The sequence below is a fragment of the Bombina bombina genome, chromosome 7 (genome assembly GCF_027579735.1).
Source record: "Bombina bombina isolate aBomBom1 chromosome 7, aBomBom1.pri, whole genome shotgun sequence".
Classification (NCBI taxonomy): domain Eukaryota; kingdom Metazoa; phylum Chordata; class Amphibia; order Anura; family Bombinatoridae; genus Bombina; species Bombina bombina.
The window spans coordinates 453,078,604-453,098,196 of NC_069505.1; the positions used below are offsets into that span (position 1 = coordinate 453,078,604).

Genomic DNA, 19,593 nt, shown 5'->3' on the forward strand with positions numbered 1-19,593 from the left:
TGCTTCGTCTGAGGCTGTGTTTGGGAGAAAGGTTCTTCAAGCAGTGGTGCCTTCCGTTTAGGTTCCTGTCTTGTCCCCACCTTTCATCCATGTCCTATAGCTTTGGTATTGGTATCCCACAAGTAAGGATGAAATCCGTGGACTCGTCATATCTTTGTAAAAGAAAAGTAAATTTATGCTTACCTGATAAATTAATTTCTTTTACGATATGACGAGTCCACGGCCCACCCTGTTATTTTAAGAAAGATTTAGGTTATATTTATTTTTTGTAAACTTCAGTCACCTCTGCACCTTTAGCTTTTCCTTTCTTTTCCTAACTTCGGTCGAATGACTGGGGGTGGAGAGGAGGGAGGAGCTATATATACAGCTCTGCTATGGTGCTCTTTGCCACTTCCTGTTAGCAGGAGGATAAATCCCACAAGTAAGGATGAAATCCGTGGACTCATCATATCGTAAAAGAAATTAATTTATCAGGTAAGCATAAATTTACTTTTTCTTTACTTAGATTTCCTCCTAGGAAGAAAGGACAACATTTTAAATAAAATGATAAACAATACTATGGCTATTAATACAATAAGTACTGGTTTTATATATCCAAATATTCCCAGTATGTCTCCAAAGATACCATTCCCCACTGTTGCTAAACCTTGTCCAATCTTTGAAATAACGTTACCCAATGCTGGCATTATTGGACTTAATGACTTACCTAAAGTCTTAATCCAGGTTGGAAAGTCCCCTTCATGCAAGTCAATTCTTAAGAGGTCTGCATGTACCCTTTTAACCAAAATTCTCAATTGCTTCATGGGAGGAGCCTAATCTCACTTGCATGTTATGTAAATTAGCCCAGAATGCTGTCATGTATGGTATTTGCAATGTAATATGGGGTACCTGCATTGTTAAATGTGAACTAGCATGTATATTTTTAGTCACAGGTGGTGGTAAAATTGTATTATAACACTCCACAGATTCATTAACTGTTACCATTGTTGCTTGTAACATAGGGATATTACAATCATTTTGACTAGTAATCACAACATATAATCCATTATGAATTGGTTCTATGTGAGTGTATGGGGATTTTACAGGTGTAACATTAACAGTACAATCAGAGTCTTGTTTATCAACACCACATGTTTTTCGTTTGTAGACATTTTCACATACTAAGTATCCTAGATCAATACAGTTTTCTGTTTCAATATTTTCCCTGCTATATCACAATACTGTGAAACATATTGCTATGGTTGTTGAATTTGTAACAATGCCATATGATCAGGAGAATTAATTAAATGTCCAAAATTTACAACCTCCCAATTTGTTGTATAGACATTTCCTGGTATTATCATTTCATAGTACTGTATATAAATATTTCCCATTCACAATCTTCTGGGTTTTTTGTTATTCTAAGTTTCAATTCTCTTATATTATATATCATTGATTTTGAAATATGCAGCATGATTTCTGTTTGTTTCACCGTTAGACTTAATTGTGTAGAAATTTCTGTAACATTTAACAGTGTAATATCTATGTGTTCTTCTTGCAAAGTTAACCTTATAGCTGTTAAATAATTAAAGGGGCATACTTTAGTTAGTTTATTTCATTGTATTTATTTGTAGATATTGTATTTAATTAATTTATTGATAGTGTAGTGTTAGGTTTAATTGTAGGTAATTGTAGGTATTTTATTTAATTAATTTATTGATAGTGTAGTGTTAGGTTTAATTGTAACTTAGGTTAGGATTTATTTTACAGGTAATTTTGTAATTATTTTAGCTATTAAATAGTTCTTAACTATTTAATAGCTATTGTACCTGGTTAAAATAAATACAAAGTTACCTGTAAAATAAATATAAATCCTAAAATAGCTATAATATAATTATAATTTATATTGTAGCTATATTAGGGTTTATTTTACAGGTAAGTATTTAGCTTTAAATAGGAATAATTTATTTAATAAGAGTTAATTTATTTTGTTAGATTTAAATTATATTTAACTTAGGGGGGTGTTAGTGTTAGGGTTAGACTTAGCTTTAGGGGTTAATAAATTTATTACAGTAGCGGCGAGATTCGGTCGGCAGATTAGGGGTTAATAATTGAAGTTAGGTGTCGGCGATGTTAGGGAGGGCAGATTAGGGGTTAATACTATTTATTATAGGGTTATTGAGGCGGGAGTGAGGCGGATTAGGGGTTAATAACTTTATTATAGTAGCGGTGCGGTCCGCTCGGCAGATTAGGGGTTAATAAGTGTAGGCAGGTGGAGGCGACGTTGAGGGGGGCAGATTAGGGGTTAATAAATATAATATAGGGGTCGGCGGTGTTAGGGGCAGCAGATTAGGGGTACATAAGGATAACGTAGGTGGCGGCGCTTTGCGGTCGGCAGATTAGGGGTTAATTATTGTAGGTAGCTGGCGGCGACGTTGTGGGGGGCAGATTAGGGGTTAATTAATATAATATAGGGGTCGGCGGTGTTAGGGGCAGCAGATTAGGGGTACATAGGGATAATGTAAGTAGCGGCGGTTTACGGAGCGGCAGATTAGGGGTTAAAAAAAATATGCAGGTGTCAGCGATAGCGGGGGCGGCAGATTAGAGGTTAATAAGTGTAAGGTTAGGGGTGTTTAGACTCGGGGTACATGTTAGGGTGATAGGTGCAGACGTAGGAAGTGTTTCCCCATAGAAAACAATGGGGCTGCGTTAGGAGCTGAACGCGGCTTTTTTGCAGGTGTTAGGTTTTTTTTCAGCTCAAACAGCCCCATTGTTTTCTATGGGGGAATCGTGCACGAGCACGTTTTTGAAGCTGGCCGCGTCCGTAAGCACCACTGGTATCTAGAGTTGCAGTGGCGTTAAATTATGCTCTACGCTCCCTTTTTGGAGCCTAACGCACTGAAAACCCAGCCATTCTGTGAACTCTAAATACCAGCAGTATTTAAAAGGTGCGTGGGAAAAAAAGCATGCGTAGCTAACGCACCCCTTTGGCCGCAGAACTCTAAATCTAGGCGTTAGTTTCTAACATCAGATACTGCAGTATTATCTAATTGCACTTTCATAAATGCTGCTACATCAACTCTAGTAGTTAAAGGAAGTTCATCTTCCTGCTACAATGAAATAAAATGTGCTACATCCTTATAAGCTATAAGAAAATCAGAATCAAGCTTAGGATGCTGAACTAATTCTAAGTGTACTCTTTTACCATTTATATTTACCTGTGCATTACATGAGGGATAAGTACCTTCACCCTCTAAAGTCTGTATAGTTATATTGCCTAATACTTCTTCTTTTAAGATATTTGTTCGTACTAAAGATATTTCTGCTTGTGTATCTAAATACCCCTCATAAGTCTCTCCCCCATATTCTACTGTTAATTTTACTTCATTCATCTTTAGACTCTTCTGGGATGTCTGATAGTGATTTCTTAATGTTCCCTACTTTTTTAGTAGTAGCTGGGGTAACAGAAATCTCGCCCCTTTCAGTAGAACGAGTTTCACGCTCCTGATATCTATCCTGACCCCCTGTACCTTTTCCTCTATATCTTACACTACCATTGCCAAATCCATATCGATCAGGAGTTTTTATAAATGGTCTCAATGTCCTGCGTGGAAGCTCCTCAGAAGGCAAATCTGAAGATTTGCTCTGAATTGTTTTAAACCGATTCTCATTGGTGTAAGATGGAGGTGCTTGGGAGTAAGGTGGTGAAAGGTTACATTTAGTTTGTTTTTGTGGATATTGTTCTCTTGCATTCTTTTTTACAAACTGAGCTCTGTTTTTCCTTTGCTGGAAAATCTTTTCTCCTTTCATTTTCTCTGTTTTTTGAAGCTCCTAGTGCATCTCCAGTCAGGTCCTTACCTACAAGTGTATAAGTATGTCTTAATATATCAGGCATTTATTTAGGTCTCTCTGCTATAGGTACAGAGCTTATTTGTCTCTCTATATCTAAAATTAAGCCTTGTCCTTTAACATTTGGCTTTAAACAACCCCATACCATGTCATAATTATTCTCTGTAAATCTCAGCTCTAATAAATATGCTGCTACAATGCCACTATTTTATTCATCATTCCTAGAGTATCAGCAAGTGAAGCTAATGTAACTTTACCATGTGTCTTTTCATATAATGCACAAATTACTGAATTCCAGTCCCTTGCCTCATCTATAGAAACACATAATCCAGGGGGTAATATAGCATTAACCAATGCTCTCTTTTGTGGAGGATAATGAGTTGGATAAACTCCATCCAATGCATGAACTCTGTCATTTAACCACAAAGCTATATCCTTTGGATTATGTGGCATTACTCCAATTGTTGCTTTTATATTAGACATAGGTATTCCTGCATCATGAGCTAAAGAAGCCTGCTGCATTCCTGACATTCCAGAAATCCCACTATTTAAAACCTGAGCCAATATATGACTTAAAACTTTTATTTCACACAAAAGGTTTTCCCTCTCGGCTTGCTCATCTGCTGCAACTGGTGGTAATTCATTTTTCCTTACTGGACTGTACAAACTAGATCTAGGAGTACGCACATCTCAATTCTGGCTATAGGGCCATGTCTTTGTATTCCTGTAGCAATAACAGGAGGTCTGCCTAATATCTCTACTATACCATCATAAGAAACATTTGTAATTCTATGTGTTGCAGGATCAAAATCTGCATCTATGGTGCGATATGTAGGTTGTTGCAAAGCTACTCCAGCAGCATTAGTAAAGTTTAAACGAATTAAACCATATCTGGCCCCCAGACCCCAAGGACCATTCTGTATTTCCAAAGCAATAACCTCATCATTCCTAATGTCTCTACCATTCTGCATTTTAAACACATCATTGAGTTTTAAAAGATTCTGCAAATCCTGATTAGCCATGATATTTTAGTACCTTCTCTTACATATAAGATGACCTAGGTAAAATTATAATAAAACTTATAAAACAAATATTATCTCTCAAAAACACCCAGGGACGCCAATTGTAATGGTTCACACCTAATTCATCCATAAAGTCTTAAAGCACAGTTATATTGAAATATGAATTTCAAGCACTGACCTTTAATATTATATCAGTGAAACAGGTCTCATTTCTTACAAAGAAAGTTTCTGAGTACAATAATAATAAGAAATGGTATTAAGAGAGAAACATTGTTTTAAAATAAATTTTTATTATACAGAAAAATTAGCTTACAGAAGTAATACAAAATTAAATTCATTTAAATTCAAAATACACACAGAGTTAAAAGACTATCAGTTAAACTTGCTTTCAATAACAATTGTTTACATACTACTCGAAATTACTTCTTTGCAACCAAATCTTATCCTTAAAGATGCTCTATAACATCCTGTCAGAGTCACCTGCCTCATGTTTACAACAAGGTGTATTTATAGTTTTTTTATTTGGATGACGTCATCATTTATTGTTTTCTTTTTATTTGTATTTTTGGCATCATTATAACATCAACAAAACTTGTCTAGCTTTTTCTAGCATCAACAGTTTTGTACATCAACAACGTGGCCTTGAAAATCTGTTATACAAGAGTTTAGACATACGCACATGTAATTATTGCAATGAGCATCCATCTTAGGATTTTCTAATACAAGGTTAAACAATCCTCCATTTTAGTTTCAGTACAGAAAATCATATAACATCATTTGTTACTATTTTAATTCCACTAAACATAGTTATAAATCTTATATATTGTAAAAGAACTTTTTTTAAACATATATTTGAATATTGCAGGATAAGCATTTAAATTCATCCTTTATTAATATGATATATATGTAAGGTTACACTCCTTTATGTATTGGAGATGTATATCAAAGATTTAAAAGATATATATAATTTATAGTAAGTTATAAGTGTCTTTCTGAAAGAATGTATTTCTTACTGTTGGTATAGTTTTTAATCAAACATTTTATAGCAATTCTAATATGCAAACTAGCACAGTCTTAGCTGTTTTCCCAGTAGATAATGCAGGTCTAGCACAGTGTTAGTCAAATCCGGCCACAAGTGTGTGACAGAACCAGTCCCTGTGTCAGCGCTGAATGAGTTGTGTGTGTTTCAGGTGCCTATAAAGTGTGTGACAGAACCAGTCCCTGTATCGGCGCTGAATGAATTGTGTGTGTTTCAGGTGCCTATAAAGTGTGTGACCGAACCAGTCCCTGTGTCAGCGCTGAATGAGTTGTGTGTGTGTGTGTGTTTTTCAGGTGCCTATAAAGTGTGTAACAGAACCAGTCCCTGTGTCAGCGCTGAATGAGTTGTGTGTGTTTCAGGTGCCTATAAAGTGTGTGACAGAACCAGTCCCTGTGTCAGCGCTGAATGAGTTTTGTGTGTGTGTTTCAGGTGCCTATAAAGTGTGTGACAGAACCAGTCCCTGTGTCAGCGCTGAATGAGTTGTGTGTGTGTTTCAGGTGCCTATAAAGTGTGTGACGGAACCAGTCCCTGTGTCAGCGCTGAATGAGTTATGTGTGTTTCAGGTGCCTATAAAGTGTGTGACAGAACCAGTCCCTGTATCAGCGCTGAATGAGTTGTGTGTGTTTCAGGTGCCTATAAAGTGTGTGACAGAACCAGTCCCTGTGTCAGCGCTGAATGAGTTGTGTGTGTTTCAGGTGCCTATAAAGTGTGTGACAGAACCAGTCCCTGTGTCAGCGCTGAATGAGTTGTGTGTGTTTCAGGTGCCTATAAAGTGTGTGACAGAACCAGTCCCTGTGTCAGCGCTGAATGAGTTGTGTGTGTGTGTGTTTCAGGTGCCTATAAAGTGTGTGACAGAACCAGTCCCTGTGTCAGCGCTGAATAAGTTGTGTGTGTGTTTCAGGTGCCTATAAAGTGTGTGACAGAACCAGTCCCTGTCTCAGTGCTGAATGAGCTGTGTGTGTTTCAGGTGCCTATAAAGTGTGTGACAGAACCAGTCCCTGTGTCAGCGCTGAATGAGTTGTGTGTGTGTGTGTTTCAGTTGCCTATAAAGTGTGTGACAGAACCAGTCCCTGTGTCAGCGCTGAATGAGTTGTGTGTGTGTGTGTTTCAGTTGCCTATAAAGTGTGTGACAGAACCAGTCCCTGTGTCAGCACTGAATGAGTTGTGTGTGTGTTTCAGGTGCCTATAAAGTGTGTGACAGAAACAGTCCCTGTGTCAGCGCTGAATGAGTTGTGTGTGTGTTTCAGGTGCCTATAAAGTGTGTGACAGAAACAGTCCCTGTGTCAGCGCTGAATGAGTTGTGTGTGTGTGTTTCAGGTGCCTATAAAGTGTGTGACAGAACCAGTCCCTGTCTCAGTGCTGAATGAGTTGTGTGTGTGTGTGTTTCAGGTGCCTATAAAGTGTGTGACAGAACCAGTCCCTGTGTCAGCGCTGAATAAGTTGTGTGTGTGTTTCAGGTGCCTATAAAGTGTGTGACAGAACCAGTCCCTGTCTCAGTGCTGAATGAGCTGTGTGTGTTTCAGGTGCCTATAAAGTGTGTGACAGAACCAGTCCCTGTGTCAGTGCGGAATGAGTTGTGTGTGTGTGTTTCAGGTGCCTGTAAAGTGTGTGACAGAACCAGTCCCTGTGTCAGCGCTGAATGAGTTGGTGTGTGTGTGTTTCAGTTGCCTATAAAGTGTGTGACAGAACCAGTCCCTGTGTCAGCGCTGAATGAGTTGTGTGTGTGTGTTTCTGGTGCCTATAAAGTGTGTAACAGAAACAGTCCCTGTGTCAGCGCTGAATGAGTTGTGTGTGTGTTTCAGGTGCCTATAAAGTGTGTGACAGAACCAGTCCCTGTGTCAGCGCTGAATGAGTTGTGTGTGTGTTTCAGGTGCCTATAAAGTGTGTGACAGATCCAGTCCCTGTGTCAGCGCTGAATGAGTTGTGTATGTGTGTGTTTCAGGTGCCTATAAAGTGTGTGACAGAACCAGTCCCTGTGTCAGTGCTGAATGAGTTATGTGTGTGTGTGTTTCAGGTGCCTATAAAGTGTGTAACAGAACCAGTCCCTGTGTCAGCGCTGAATCAGTTGTGTTTGTGTTTCAGGTGCCTATAAAGTGTGTGACAGAACCAGTTCCTGTGTCAGCGCTGAATGAGTTGTGTGTGTGTTTCAGGGGCCTATATAGTGTGTGACAGACCCAGTCCCTGTGTCAGCGCTGAATGAGTTGTGTGTGTTTCAGGTGCCTATAAAGTGTGTGACAGAACCAGTCCCTGTGTCAGCGCTGAATGAGTTGTGTGTGTTTCAGATGCCTATAAAGTGTGTGACAGAACCAGTCCCTGTGTCAGCGCTGAATGAGTTGTGTGTGTGTTTCAGGTGCCTATAAAGTGTGTGACAGAACCAGTCCCTGTGTCAGCGCTGAATGAGTTGTGTGTGTGTGTTTCAGGTGCCTATAAAGTGTGTGACAGAACCAGTCCCTGTGTCAGCGCTGAATGAGTTGTGTGTGTGTTTCAGGTGCCTATAAAGTGTGTGACAGAACCAGTCCCTGTGTCAGCACTGAATGAGTTGTGTGTGTATTTCAGGTGCCTATAAAGTGTGATGACGTTGCCGTGTATTTCTCTATGGAGGAGTGGGAGTATATAGAGGGGCACAAGGATCTTTACAAGGACGTCATGATGGAGACTCAACAAGCACTAAGAACTATGGAGATCCCAGGAAATGAGAGCTCAGGTAACGCTGTGTAGTAATAAATATCCCTCAGGTAACGCTGTGTAGTAATAAATATCTCACTCAGGAAATGCTGTGTAGTAATAAATATCTCATGCATGTAACGTTGTGTAGTAATAAATATCTCAGGTAATGCTGTGTAGTTATAAATATCTCACTGAGGTAGCGCTGTGTAGTAATAAATATCTCACTCAGGTAACGCTGTGTAGTAATAAATATCTCACTCAGGAAATGCTGTGTAGTAATAAATATCTCATGCATGTAACGCTGTGTAGTAATAAATATCTCAGGTAACGCTGTGTAGTTATAAATATCTCACTCAGGTAACGCTGTGTAGTTATAAATATCTCACTCAGGTAACGCTGTGTATATCTCATTCAGGTAACGCTGTGTAGTAATAAATATCTCACTCAGGTAACGCTGTGTAGTAATAAATATCTCACTCAGGTAACGCTGTGTAGTAATAAATATCTCACTCGGATAACGCTGTGTAGTAATAAATATCTCACTCAGGTAACACTGTGTAGTAATAAATATCTCACTCAGGTAACGCTGTGTAGTAATAAATATCTCACTCAGGTAACGCTGTGTAGTAATAAATATCTCACTCAGGTAATGCTTTGTAGTAATAAATATCTCACTCAGGTAACGCTGTGTAGTAATAAATATCTCACTCAGGTAACTCTGTGTAGTAATAAATATCTCAGGTAACGTTGTGTAGTAATAAATATCTCACTCAGGTAACGCTGTGTAGTAATAAATATCTCATTCAGGTAATGCTGTGTAGTAATAAATATGTCACTGAGGTAACGCTGTGTAGTAATAAATATCTCACTCAGGTAACGCTGTGTAGTAATAGATATCTCACTCAGGAAATGCTGTGTAGTAATAAATATCTCACGCAGGTAACGCTGTGTAGTAATAAATATCTCTCTCAGGTAACACTGTGTAGTAATAAATATCTCACTCAGGTAACGCTGTGTAGTTATAAATATCTCACTCAGGTAACGCTGTGTATATCTCATTCAGGTAACGCTGTGTTGTAATAAATATCTCACTCAGGTAACGCTGTGTAGTAATAAATATCTCACTCAGGTAACACTGTGTAGTAATAAATATCTCACTCAGGTAACACTGTGTAGTAATAAATATCTCACTCAGGTAACGCTGTGTAGTTATAAATATCTCACTCAGGTAACGCTGTGTATATCTCATTCAGGTAACGCTGTGTTGTAATAAATATCTCACTCAGGTAACGCTGTGTAGTAATAAATATCTCACTCAGGTAACGCTGTGTAGTAATAAATATCTCACTCAGGTAACGCTGTGTAGTAATAAATATCTCACTCAGGTAACGCTGTGTAGTAATAAATATCTCACTCAGGTAATGCTGTGTAGTAATAAAGATCTCACTTAGGTAACGTTGTGTAGTAATAAATATCTCACTCAGGTAACGCTGTGTAGTAATAAATATCTCACTCAGGAAATGCTGTGTAGTAATAAATATCTCACGCAGGTGTAACGCTGTGTAGTAATAAATATCTCACTCAGGTAACGCTGTGTAGTAATAAATATCTCACTCAGGTAACGCTGTGTAGTTATAAATATCACTTAGGTAACGCTGTGTAGTAATAAATATGTCACTCGGGTAACGCTGTGTAGTAATAAAGATCTCACTCAGGTAACGCTGCGTAGTAATAAATATCACTTAGGTAACGCTGTGTAGTAATAAATATCTCACTCGGGTAACGCTGTGTAGTAATAAAGATCTCACTCAGGTAACGCTGCGTAGTAATAAATATCTCACTCAGGTAACGCTGTGTAGTAATAAATATGTCAGGTAACGCTGTGTAGTAATAAATATGTCAGGTAACGCTGTGTAGTAATAAATATCTCACTCAGGTAATGCTGTATAGTAATAATTATCTCACTCAGGTAACGGTGTGTAGTAATAAATATCTCACTCAGGTAACGCTGTGTAGTAATAAATATCTCACTCAGGTAGCGCTGTGTAGTAATAAATATCTCACTCAGGTAACGCTGTGTAGTAATAGATATCTCACTCAGGTAATGTTGGGTAGTAATAAATATCTCACTCGGGTAACACTGTGTAGTAATAAATATCTCACTCATGTAACGCTGTGTAGTAATAAATATCTCACTCAGGTAACGCTGTGTAATAATAAATATCTCACTCAGGTAACGCTGTGTAGTAATAAATATCTCACTAGGGTAAAGCTGTGTAGTAATAAATATCTCACGCAGGTAACGCTGTGTAGTAATAAATATCTCATTCAGGTAACGCTGTGTAGTAATAAATATCTCACTCAGGAAATGCTGTGTAGTAATAAATATCTCACGCAGGTGTAACGCTGTGTAGTAATAAATATCTCACTCAGGTAGCGCTGTGTAGTAATAAATATCACTTAGGTAACGCTGTGTAGTAATAAATATCTCAGGTAATGCTGTGTAGTAATAAATATCTCAGGTAGCGTTGTGTAGTAATAAATATCTCACTCAGGTTACGCTGTGTAGTAATAAATATCTCAGGTAACGCTGTGTAGTAATAAATATCTCACTCAGGTAACGCTGTGTAGTAATAAATATCTCACTCAGTTAACACTGTGTAGTAATAAATATCTAACTACTCTACATCAGAATTGCTGCAAATCCCAGCAGCTGTACTGTCTTCACTTCCGTCCAAACAAGATATCGCAGACATCCTGAGAGCCTGTGTCAGAGAAGAACTTGCAGAGCTTAAACAAGATATAAACACTCTAGGCTTTAGAGTGGAGGGTCTTGAGGATGACAATGACAACCTTCGTGAAGAATTTGACCAGCTACACTCACAAGTGGAATTATAGTGCGCTTCAGATTCCCTTCACAACAATTCTTCCTAAAAACCTCCTAACTTACCTTTCTGCCCTTTTTCCTTCCTAAGATAGGGAGAGTCCACGGCTTCATTCCTTACTGTTGGGAATTACAATACCTGGCCACCAGGAGGAGGCAAAGACACCCCAGCCAAAGGCTTAAATAGCCCTCCCACTTCCTCATTACCCCAGTCATTCTTTGCCTTTTGTCACGTTAGGAGGTGGCAGAGAAGTGTCAGAAGATTTGGAGAGTCCTGAAAAAGGGTATCCGCCCTGCGAGATAGGACTGGAGTTTTAAGTAGTCATGTCAACCTCTCAGTGAGAGTATTGGTGAAAGTTAGAGTCTGGAGATACAGGGAATTTTTTTCTGCGAAACCATCCAGACTACTGCTAACAGCTCCTAAGCAATCAGTGTTGACGAGTTTCACTACCTGTTTTCTCTCACTCAAGTCCATGTCAGGAGTGCTGCTATAAGACTGTCACACTTAAGAGGCTGTGTTCTGTTCCACAGCATGGATCCTGGAGGTAAGATTGTTTCAATTTTTACACATAAAACGCTATAACAGGGTCAGAGTGTGGCTCCTTTATACGTTGATAGGATCCAGGGTTAATATCCTCTGAAGGGGGTTTATTGAACAGTTGGGGTTAATTAATCAGTGTATTAATTATTTACATGCTGCTTTGTGTGATTTTGTTCCTTGGCTAATAGACTGTGTGTTTTGGCTGGAACAAACAGGTTTCACTTTTCAGTTTCACTTTCGTTTTTGAACGTGTTGCACAGCTCCTATTACTTGCTGTACTTGTAATAATAGGGGAAGAACTGTCTTGCTCTCCATGTGACCGGTTGTGGTCTATGTTCATTTCCTCCATTCCGGCTGAGACTTGAACCTGAGGAGAGCGTTTTCTCTGTTAACTGTCTGGGTTTAGGAGGTGGTGAGTGCCCCAGCCATTGGTAGTATAAAGGTGTAGTTTTCTATAATAAAATATGCTTTTATTTATGTCCTTCTGTGGGTATAACCTGAGCTATGGAGGACTCTGACATGTTAGAAGGTACTCCTTCTGTACTAAATCATACCTGTTTATATTGTGAGGATGCTGTGGTTTTCCTGCCCACTCAATTATGTTCCACATGCCTTAACACCGTTCTAAAATCTAAGAAGGGAGACAAGCCTGCTAAGGCTCTTAGTCCCTCTGAGCCGTCTACCTCTCAGGACTTGGCATCCTGTGAGATTACTATCCTTGCTACATTATTCACTCCACATGCAGTTCCCCATAGCACATCTAATCCTCCATCCAGAGGGGGCCTTCTTCCTGCAGACTTTGCCACGCAGTTACAAACGGTGGTGTCTGCGGCCCTCAATGCATTACCTCGCTCTAACAAATGCAAGAGAAAGGTTAAACATAGCTCTCCTGACCCAGAGTCCTCTAAAAATTTATCGGATTTGGCTATTATGTCCCAGTTATCCGATGATGAGTTGACCTCTGTAGCTTTAGAGGGTGAACTTTCTGGGTCGGAGTCCTTAGCATCTAAGCCTCCTGCTGCGGAGGAACCATCCTTTATATTTAAAATTGAACACTTGTGTTTTTTATTAAAGTAGGTTCTGTCTACGTTAGAGGTTCCAAAGGCCGCGCTACCTGAAGAACCTGTGATACCTAAATTATACAGAGTTTACGAAGACAGGAAAGTTCCTTTGACTTTTCCTGTGCCGGTTAAGATGGCAAACACGATTAGGAATGAATGGGAAAGAATTGTTTCTGCCTTTTCCCCCTCGTCTACTTTTAAAAAGTTGTTCCCGGTCCCAGACTATCAACTGTTGGATGGTGCTATCTCTACGCTTGCTAAACGTACTACTATACCTCTTCAGGATATTTCTTCATTCAGAGAGCCGATGGATAAGAAAATGGAAACCTTTCTGAGAAAGATGTTTCAACATACAGGAATTTTGTTTCAACCGGCGGCTGCAGTTGCCGCGGTTGCCGGAGTGGCTACCTACTGGTGCGACTCTTTATCAGAACTCATTGAGGTGAAGTCTCCCCTCGAGGATATGCAAGACAGAATTAAAGCTCTGAGAATTGCTAATTCTTTTATCTGTGATGCGAACATGCAAATTATTCGCCTAAATGCAAAGGCCTCTGGTCTAGGTCTGGAGTCCATTATTTCTACGGTTACTGGACGCAAGGGTGCCTTCCTACTGCAAGATAAGAAGAACAGGTATAAGGGACGACAATCTTCTAATTTTCATTCCTTTCGTTCTGACAAATCCCAACAACAACAATCCTCCTCCAAGCCCGAGCAACCCAAGAGTACTTGGAAGCCGGCTCAGTCCTGGAATAAATCCAAGCAGAATAAGAAGCCCACCAAAAACAAATTGGCATGAAGGGGCAGCCCCCGATCCGGGATCGGATCGTGTAAGGGGCAGACTGTCTCTTTTTTCAGACATCTGGTTCAAGGACATACAGGATCCATGGGTCCTGGAGGTGGTATCTCAGGTATACAAGATAGACTTCAAATCTCATCTGCCAAGGGGCAAATTCCTTCTCTCAAATCTGTCTACCAGACCAGAAAAGAGGGATGCCTTTCTAGGGTGCGTTCGGGATCTATCCTCCTTAAAAGTTGTTGTCCCGGTGCCTATTGAAGAAAGAGGTTTGGGGTTTTATTCAAACCTTTTTGTGGTTCCAAAGAAGGAGGGAACTTTCTGCCCAATTCTGGACCTAAAGTGCTTAAACAAATTTCTCAGTGTCCCTTCCTTTAAGATGGAGACGATAAAGTCCATCCTTTCTTTAATTCAGGAAGGCCAGTTTATGACCACAATAGATCTGAAGAACGCTTACCTTTATGTTCCAATCCACAGGGAACGCTTTCAGTTTCTGAGGTTTGTATTCCTGGACCAGTACTTCCAGTTCATTGCCCTTCCATTTGGCTTAGCTACTGCTCCAAGAATCTTTACAAAGGTTCTGGGGGCTCTTCTAGCCATTGCTAGAACTCAGGGTATTGCAGTAGCCCCATACTTGGACGATATTCTGGTGCAAGCACCATCCTTTCATCTTGCGGAAGAATTCTATGAGTCCCTTCTCAGTCTTCTTCGATCACATGGATGGAAGATAAACTTGTTAAAGAGTTCTCTTATCCCAAGTACCAGGGTGGAATTCCTAGGTACTATAATTGACTCCATATCCATGAGGATATTTCTAACAGACCAGAGACGTTGCAAGCTAACTTTGGCATGTCTTGCCCTCCGAACCTCCTTGAGTCCCTCTGTGACTCAGTGTAGGTAGGTGATTGGTCTCATGGTGTCCTGCATGGACATAATTCCTTTTGTCAGGTTCCGTCTCAGACCTTTACAACTGTGCATGCTGAGGCAGTGGAACAGATTGTATTAGACAGTCGGTTGAGAGAATCACTCTCTTGGTGGCTCTGTCCAGATCATCTGTCCCGAGGGACATGCTTCTTAAGACCATCCTGGTTGTGGACTCAGGAGGAGTTCTCCCTCCCGATAAATATTTTGGAACTACGGGCAATCTTCAAGGCCTTGAAGGATTGGCCACTTCTGGGTTCGTCCCAATTTATCAGATTCCAATCAGACAATATAACCTCAGTGGCTTACATCAATCATCAGGGGAAAACCAGAAGTTCCTTGGTGATGAAAGAAGTATCTCAGATTCTGGACTGGCTGAGCTTCCAGACGTGCAGTCCTTTGTTAAGGCTCTGATTAGGATCAGACCTGTGTTTAGATCTGGGGCTCTAAATCTTGTTCTTCGGGTTTTGCAACAGGTTCCGTTTGAGCCTCTGCATTCCATTGACATTAAATTGTTATCTTGGAATGTTCTCTTTTTATTGGCTATTGAGATCTCTGCATTGCAATGTGAGCTCCCTTATCTGATTTTTCATGCAGATAAGGCAGTTTTACTTACTAAATTAGGTTTTCTTCCTAAGGTTGTGTCAAATCACAACATCAATCAGGAGATTGTGGTTCCTTCCTTGTGTCCTAATCCTTCTTCATCGAAAGAACACTTCACAATTTATTGTGATTATTTTTGCACTTCTTGTCTCAGTCTGATTCCTCGCACCCTGACATTACGCAAGGGCCATGAATCCTGATGGTGCTAATAATCCACCTTTTCCTGCCATAATTTCCAGGATGGATGAACAGGATCACCGCTTGGATCAATTTGCACTATCCCTGCAAACCCTGCTGACTCGCACTGCACATTTGGACCAAAGTGTCCCGCAAGTTATGGCTGCTCCTGTTTCCACTACTTCACCTAGTTCTACCAGGAGCATGTCCGGTTCTGCACCTCTACCTCAGTGATATGGAGGCGATCCAAATCAGTGCAGAGGGTTTTTGAACCAGGTGGGCATTTACGTTTCCCTCTGACAGAGCTAAGGTGGGAGTTCTCATCTCCTTACTCTCTGACACAAGGTGGGATTTCTCATCTCGTTACTCTCTGACACAGCTCTTGCCTGGGCTAATCCCTTGTGGGAGACTAATAAACCTGTGATTTCAAATTACCCTGAATTTATGGCCTCCTTTTGAAGGGTATTTGATGTTCCGGCTCGCTCCTCCTCTGCTGCTAAATGACATGTCCATTCAGCAAGGTAGGTTGGAACAATGAAGCCCTTGTTGCCGAGTTCTTTCATGGGCTCTCTGATGCGATTAAAGACGAAGTTGCTGCAAGAGATTTACGAGAAGATCTCAAGGCATTGGTGTCTTGTTTGATCCTAATTGACATCAGACTAAGTGAGAGGCCCTCTTTCAAGGAGCGTTTGCGGAAGCCTCCTGTTCCATTGTCTCCTACGTGTTCGTTCCCACCCATGCCTCCCTCTCCTCCCATGCCTCCTGGTCCCGAGTCACCAGGTACTGCTGAGCCGATGCAGTTGGGATTCATGCATCTCTCTGCGGCGGAGAGGGCCTTTAGGAGGAGGGAGGGGCTCTGCCTCTATTGTGGGTTACAGGGCCACCTTTTGAAGTCTTGTCCTACACGGCCGGGAAACGCTCACACCTAAGGTCCTGTCGGGGGCAGACCTTGGGTGGTTTATCCTTGTCCCCGGAACCGCTAAAGGAGAAACCTTTGGTCATGGTTGTCCTTTCCTGGGTGGACTCCTCCATAGTCACCCAGGCTCTTGTTGACTCCAGTGCTGGGGGCTATTTCATTGACAGTGCTTTTGTATCAAAGCACTCCATTCCTGTTTTGCCACGGTCCGTTCCGCTTGCTATTGAGGCCATTGATGGCAGACCCCTTCAGCCAGCACTCTTTACTCACGAAACTGCTCAGTTATCCATGGCTGTTGGGGCTCTCCATTTTGAAACCCTCCAGTTCCAGGTGATAAACTCTCCGCATTTTCCGGTTACTCTGGGTTATCCCTGGCTCCAAATGCACAATCCCAGTCTCGACTGGCGCAGGTCCGAAATTTTGTCGTGGTCTCCGCAATGTATTTCCACTTCTCTTCGGAAACCAGTTAAAGTCTTGTGCACGTCTTCGGTATCTCAATTACCAGAGGAGTACCGAGAGTTCCTAGACGTTTTTGACAAGGTGCGTGCCGGTACGTTGCCTCCTCACCGGTCTTACGATTGTGCCATAGACCTGCAACCCGGAACCATTCCTCCTCGGGGCCAGGTTTACCCTCTGTCTGTTGCCGAGAATTGTGCTATGGAGGAGTATGTTGCTGATGCTCTGTCGCGGGGGATCATCCGCAAATCCTGCTCTCCTGCAGGGGCTGGCTTCTTCTTTGTGAAGAAAAAGGGAGGCGAGTTAAGACCATGCATCGATTATAGGGGTCTTAATCGTCTTACCATTAAGAATGCTTACCCTATTCCGCTCATTACGGAATTCTTTGACCGCCTCAAGGGAGCTACGGTCTTTACTAAACTTGATTTGAGAGGAGCGTACAATCTCATTAGGATCAAGGAGGGCCACGAATGGAATATGAGTATCTTGTAATGCCCTTTGGCCTATGTAATGCTCCTGCTGTTTTCCAGGAATTTATTAATGATGTCCTACGAGATATGTTGCAACAGTGTGTTGTGGTGTACTTAGACGACATCCTCATACACTCACCCACACTTGAGGCTCTTTGTTCTGATGTTACACGGGTTCTTCAGAGTCTAAGTGAGAACGGCCTGTTTTGTAAACTCGAGAAATGAGAGTTCCATCAGACTCAAGTAACCTTCCTAGGTTATGTTATCTCCATTGCAGGGTTCTCCATGGATCCTGACAAGTTATCTGCAGTTCTGCAGTGGCCTCGCCCAGTTGGTCTTCGGTCTATTCAATGTTTTTTGGGGTTCGCCAATTACTATAGAAGGTTTATTAAAAACATTTCTTCCTTGGTCAAACCTATCACAGACATGACCCGTAAAGAGAATGATCCACTCCATTGGTCACCTACTGCCATTAAGGCCTTTGATATTCTTAAGACTGCCTTTGCTGCCGCTCCAGTTCTGGCTCATCCTAACCCTGTCCTGCCTTTTGTTCTTGAGGTCGATGCGTCTGAGACTGGAGTAGGTGCCCTCTTGTCTCAACGTCCTACGCCTGACGGTTCCTTGCATCCGTGTGGTTTCTTCTCTAAGAAATTGTCTCCAGCGGAGTGCAAATATGAAATTGGCGACAGGGAATTACTGGCCATAATTTTGGCACTCAAGGAATGGAGGCATCTTCTCGAGGGTAGTAGCGTGCCAGTGCTCATTCTTACTGACCACAAGAATTTAACTTATCTATCTGAAGCAAAACGTTTGTTGCCCCGACAGGCCAGATGGGCGCTATTTTTTTCTCGGTTTAATTATGTGGTCTCCTACCTGCCTGGTAGTAAGTGTAAAGTCTATTTCAACTATGTAAGTGGAACGCAACTGCAGATCAATTATTGTTTTGTATCACCAGGGTTTTTGGGCTATTTAGGTGAGCATAGACCAGTAAACCTGTGGTGAATTAATATTAAGTTAGAGGTTCAATGCTGTTAGTACTATCACAACATGAATCATTCTAAGCACAATATTTCCAATACTGTTATACTGGCACAGTATGGAAAAATAATGAAAAAATGATAGAAGAAAAATATGCTTCTAATTTAAAGAACTTGAAAGAACAAAAATTATTTTTTAAGCTTACATTAAATAAACATGTAATGCAGGAGAGAGTTGGTTAATCCTTGTAAGAAGTAAGCTTGGTTTGCAAGATATATACTTTTAACAAGTCACAGAGAATGCTTTAGTTGTCTTGTAGCTGCAACTTTGAAACTGTGTTTATTGAGAGCAGCTGCTGCAGAGTAAGAGAGGAATTTGGCAAGATGCCCAGACTTGCAGTTGCAAAACCAAGTAACTCTTTTTATTTTGAAATAGTTAAATCCTCTTCAGTTCAATCTTGTAACTTAGAGTTCAAAGTCTTGTTCTTAAAGCAGCATATATATTATGAAGTGAGAAAGGAGACATTGATTCCCCAGTATGAAATAGTGTGCAGAGTTATTTAGAAAACTGCAGTGCCTGTCAGCTCCAGTTAAATTAAGAGTGATGCTGTAAGTGTACAATAACAATTCAGCAGTTAAGTTCTCAAATAGTATGCAAGGAATAAAATTAAGAGGTAACTTAGCTGTAAGTCCAAGGATGCAAACAGGATATTTCAGGGGATGTAATCCTTGTAGAAAATAGTACAGAGTAATCCAAACAAACAGTCCTTTGTGAATGCAGTTGGTTTGAGAAAACAATGCAGCTCAGAGACTGTGTGTGAGCTGTTACTCCTGCTAATGAAAATAACTAAGCACCTGTTTGCTGACAGGTGGAGCCTTAAGTAACATGAAAGTGAGAGAACCATGTGATGAGAAGTGAGAGAAGTAAAACATGAAATGGAATCCTGACATAAGCCCCCCTTCAAGGAAGCCGATCCTCGGCTTGATGCCTGGGTCTATGTGGATAGCGTCTATGGAAGCGGGAGAGCAACCGAGGGGCATTGATGTGGGTGTGCGGTTCCCAACTGTCGTCATCTGGCGAGAAACCCTTCCACCTCACAAGGTATTGCAACTGACCTTTGTAGTATCTAGAGTCCAATAGGTCTTGGACCTCAAATATGTCAACATCCAAGGTCACCGGATCAGGGGGAAGAATAGTTTTAGTCGTTGAGGTAGAAGAAGCCGGTTTCAGGAGCGAG

The 19,593-nt window shown here is 40.9% G+C and overlaps 1 protein-coding gene across 1 annotated transcript in view; it reads left to right on the forward strand.

The window, feature by feature from the left end:
- Positions 1 to 19,593, forward strand: part of LOC128666699 (zinc finger protein 260-like) — a 130,574-nt gene that overhangs the window by 61,261 nt on the left and 49,720 nt on the right. The window contains exon 2 of the mRNA XM_053721438.1: positions 8,446 to 8,593. Coding sequence (XP_053577413.1) covers positions 8,485 to 8,593 — 109 coding nt within the window. The 5' untranslated portion in view covers positions 8,446 to 8,484. The remainder of the gene's footprint in view (positions 1 to 8,445; positions 8,594 to 19,593) is intronic.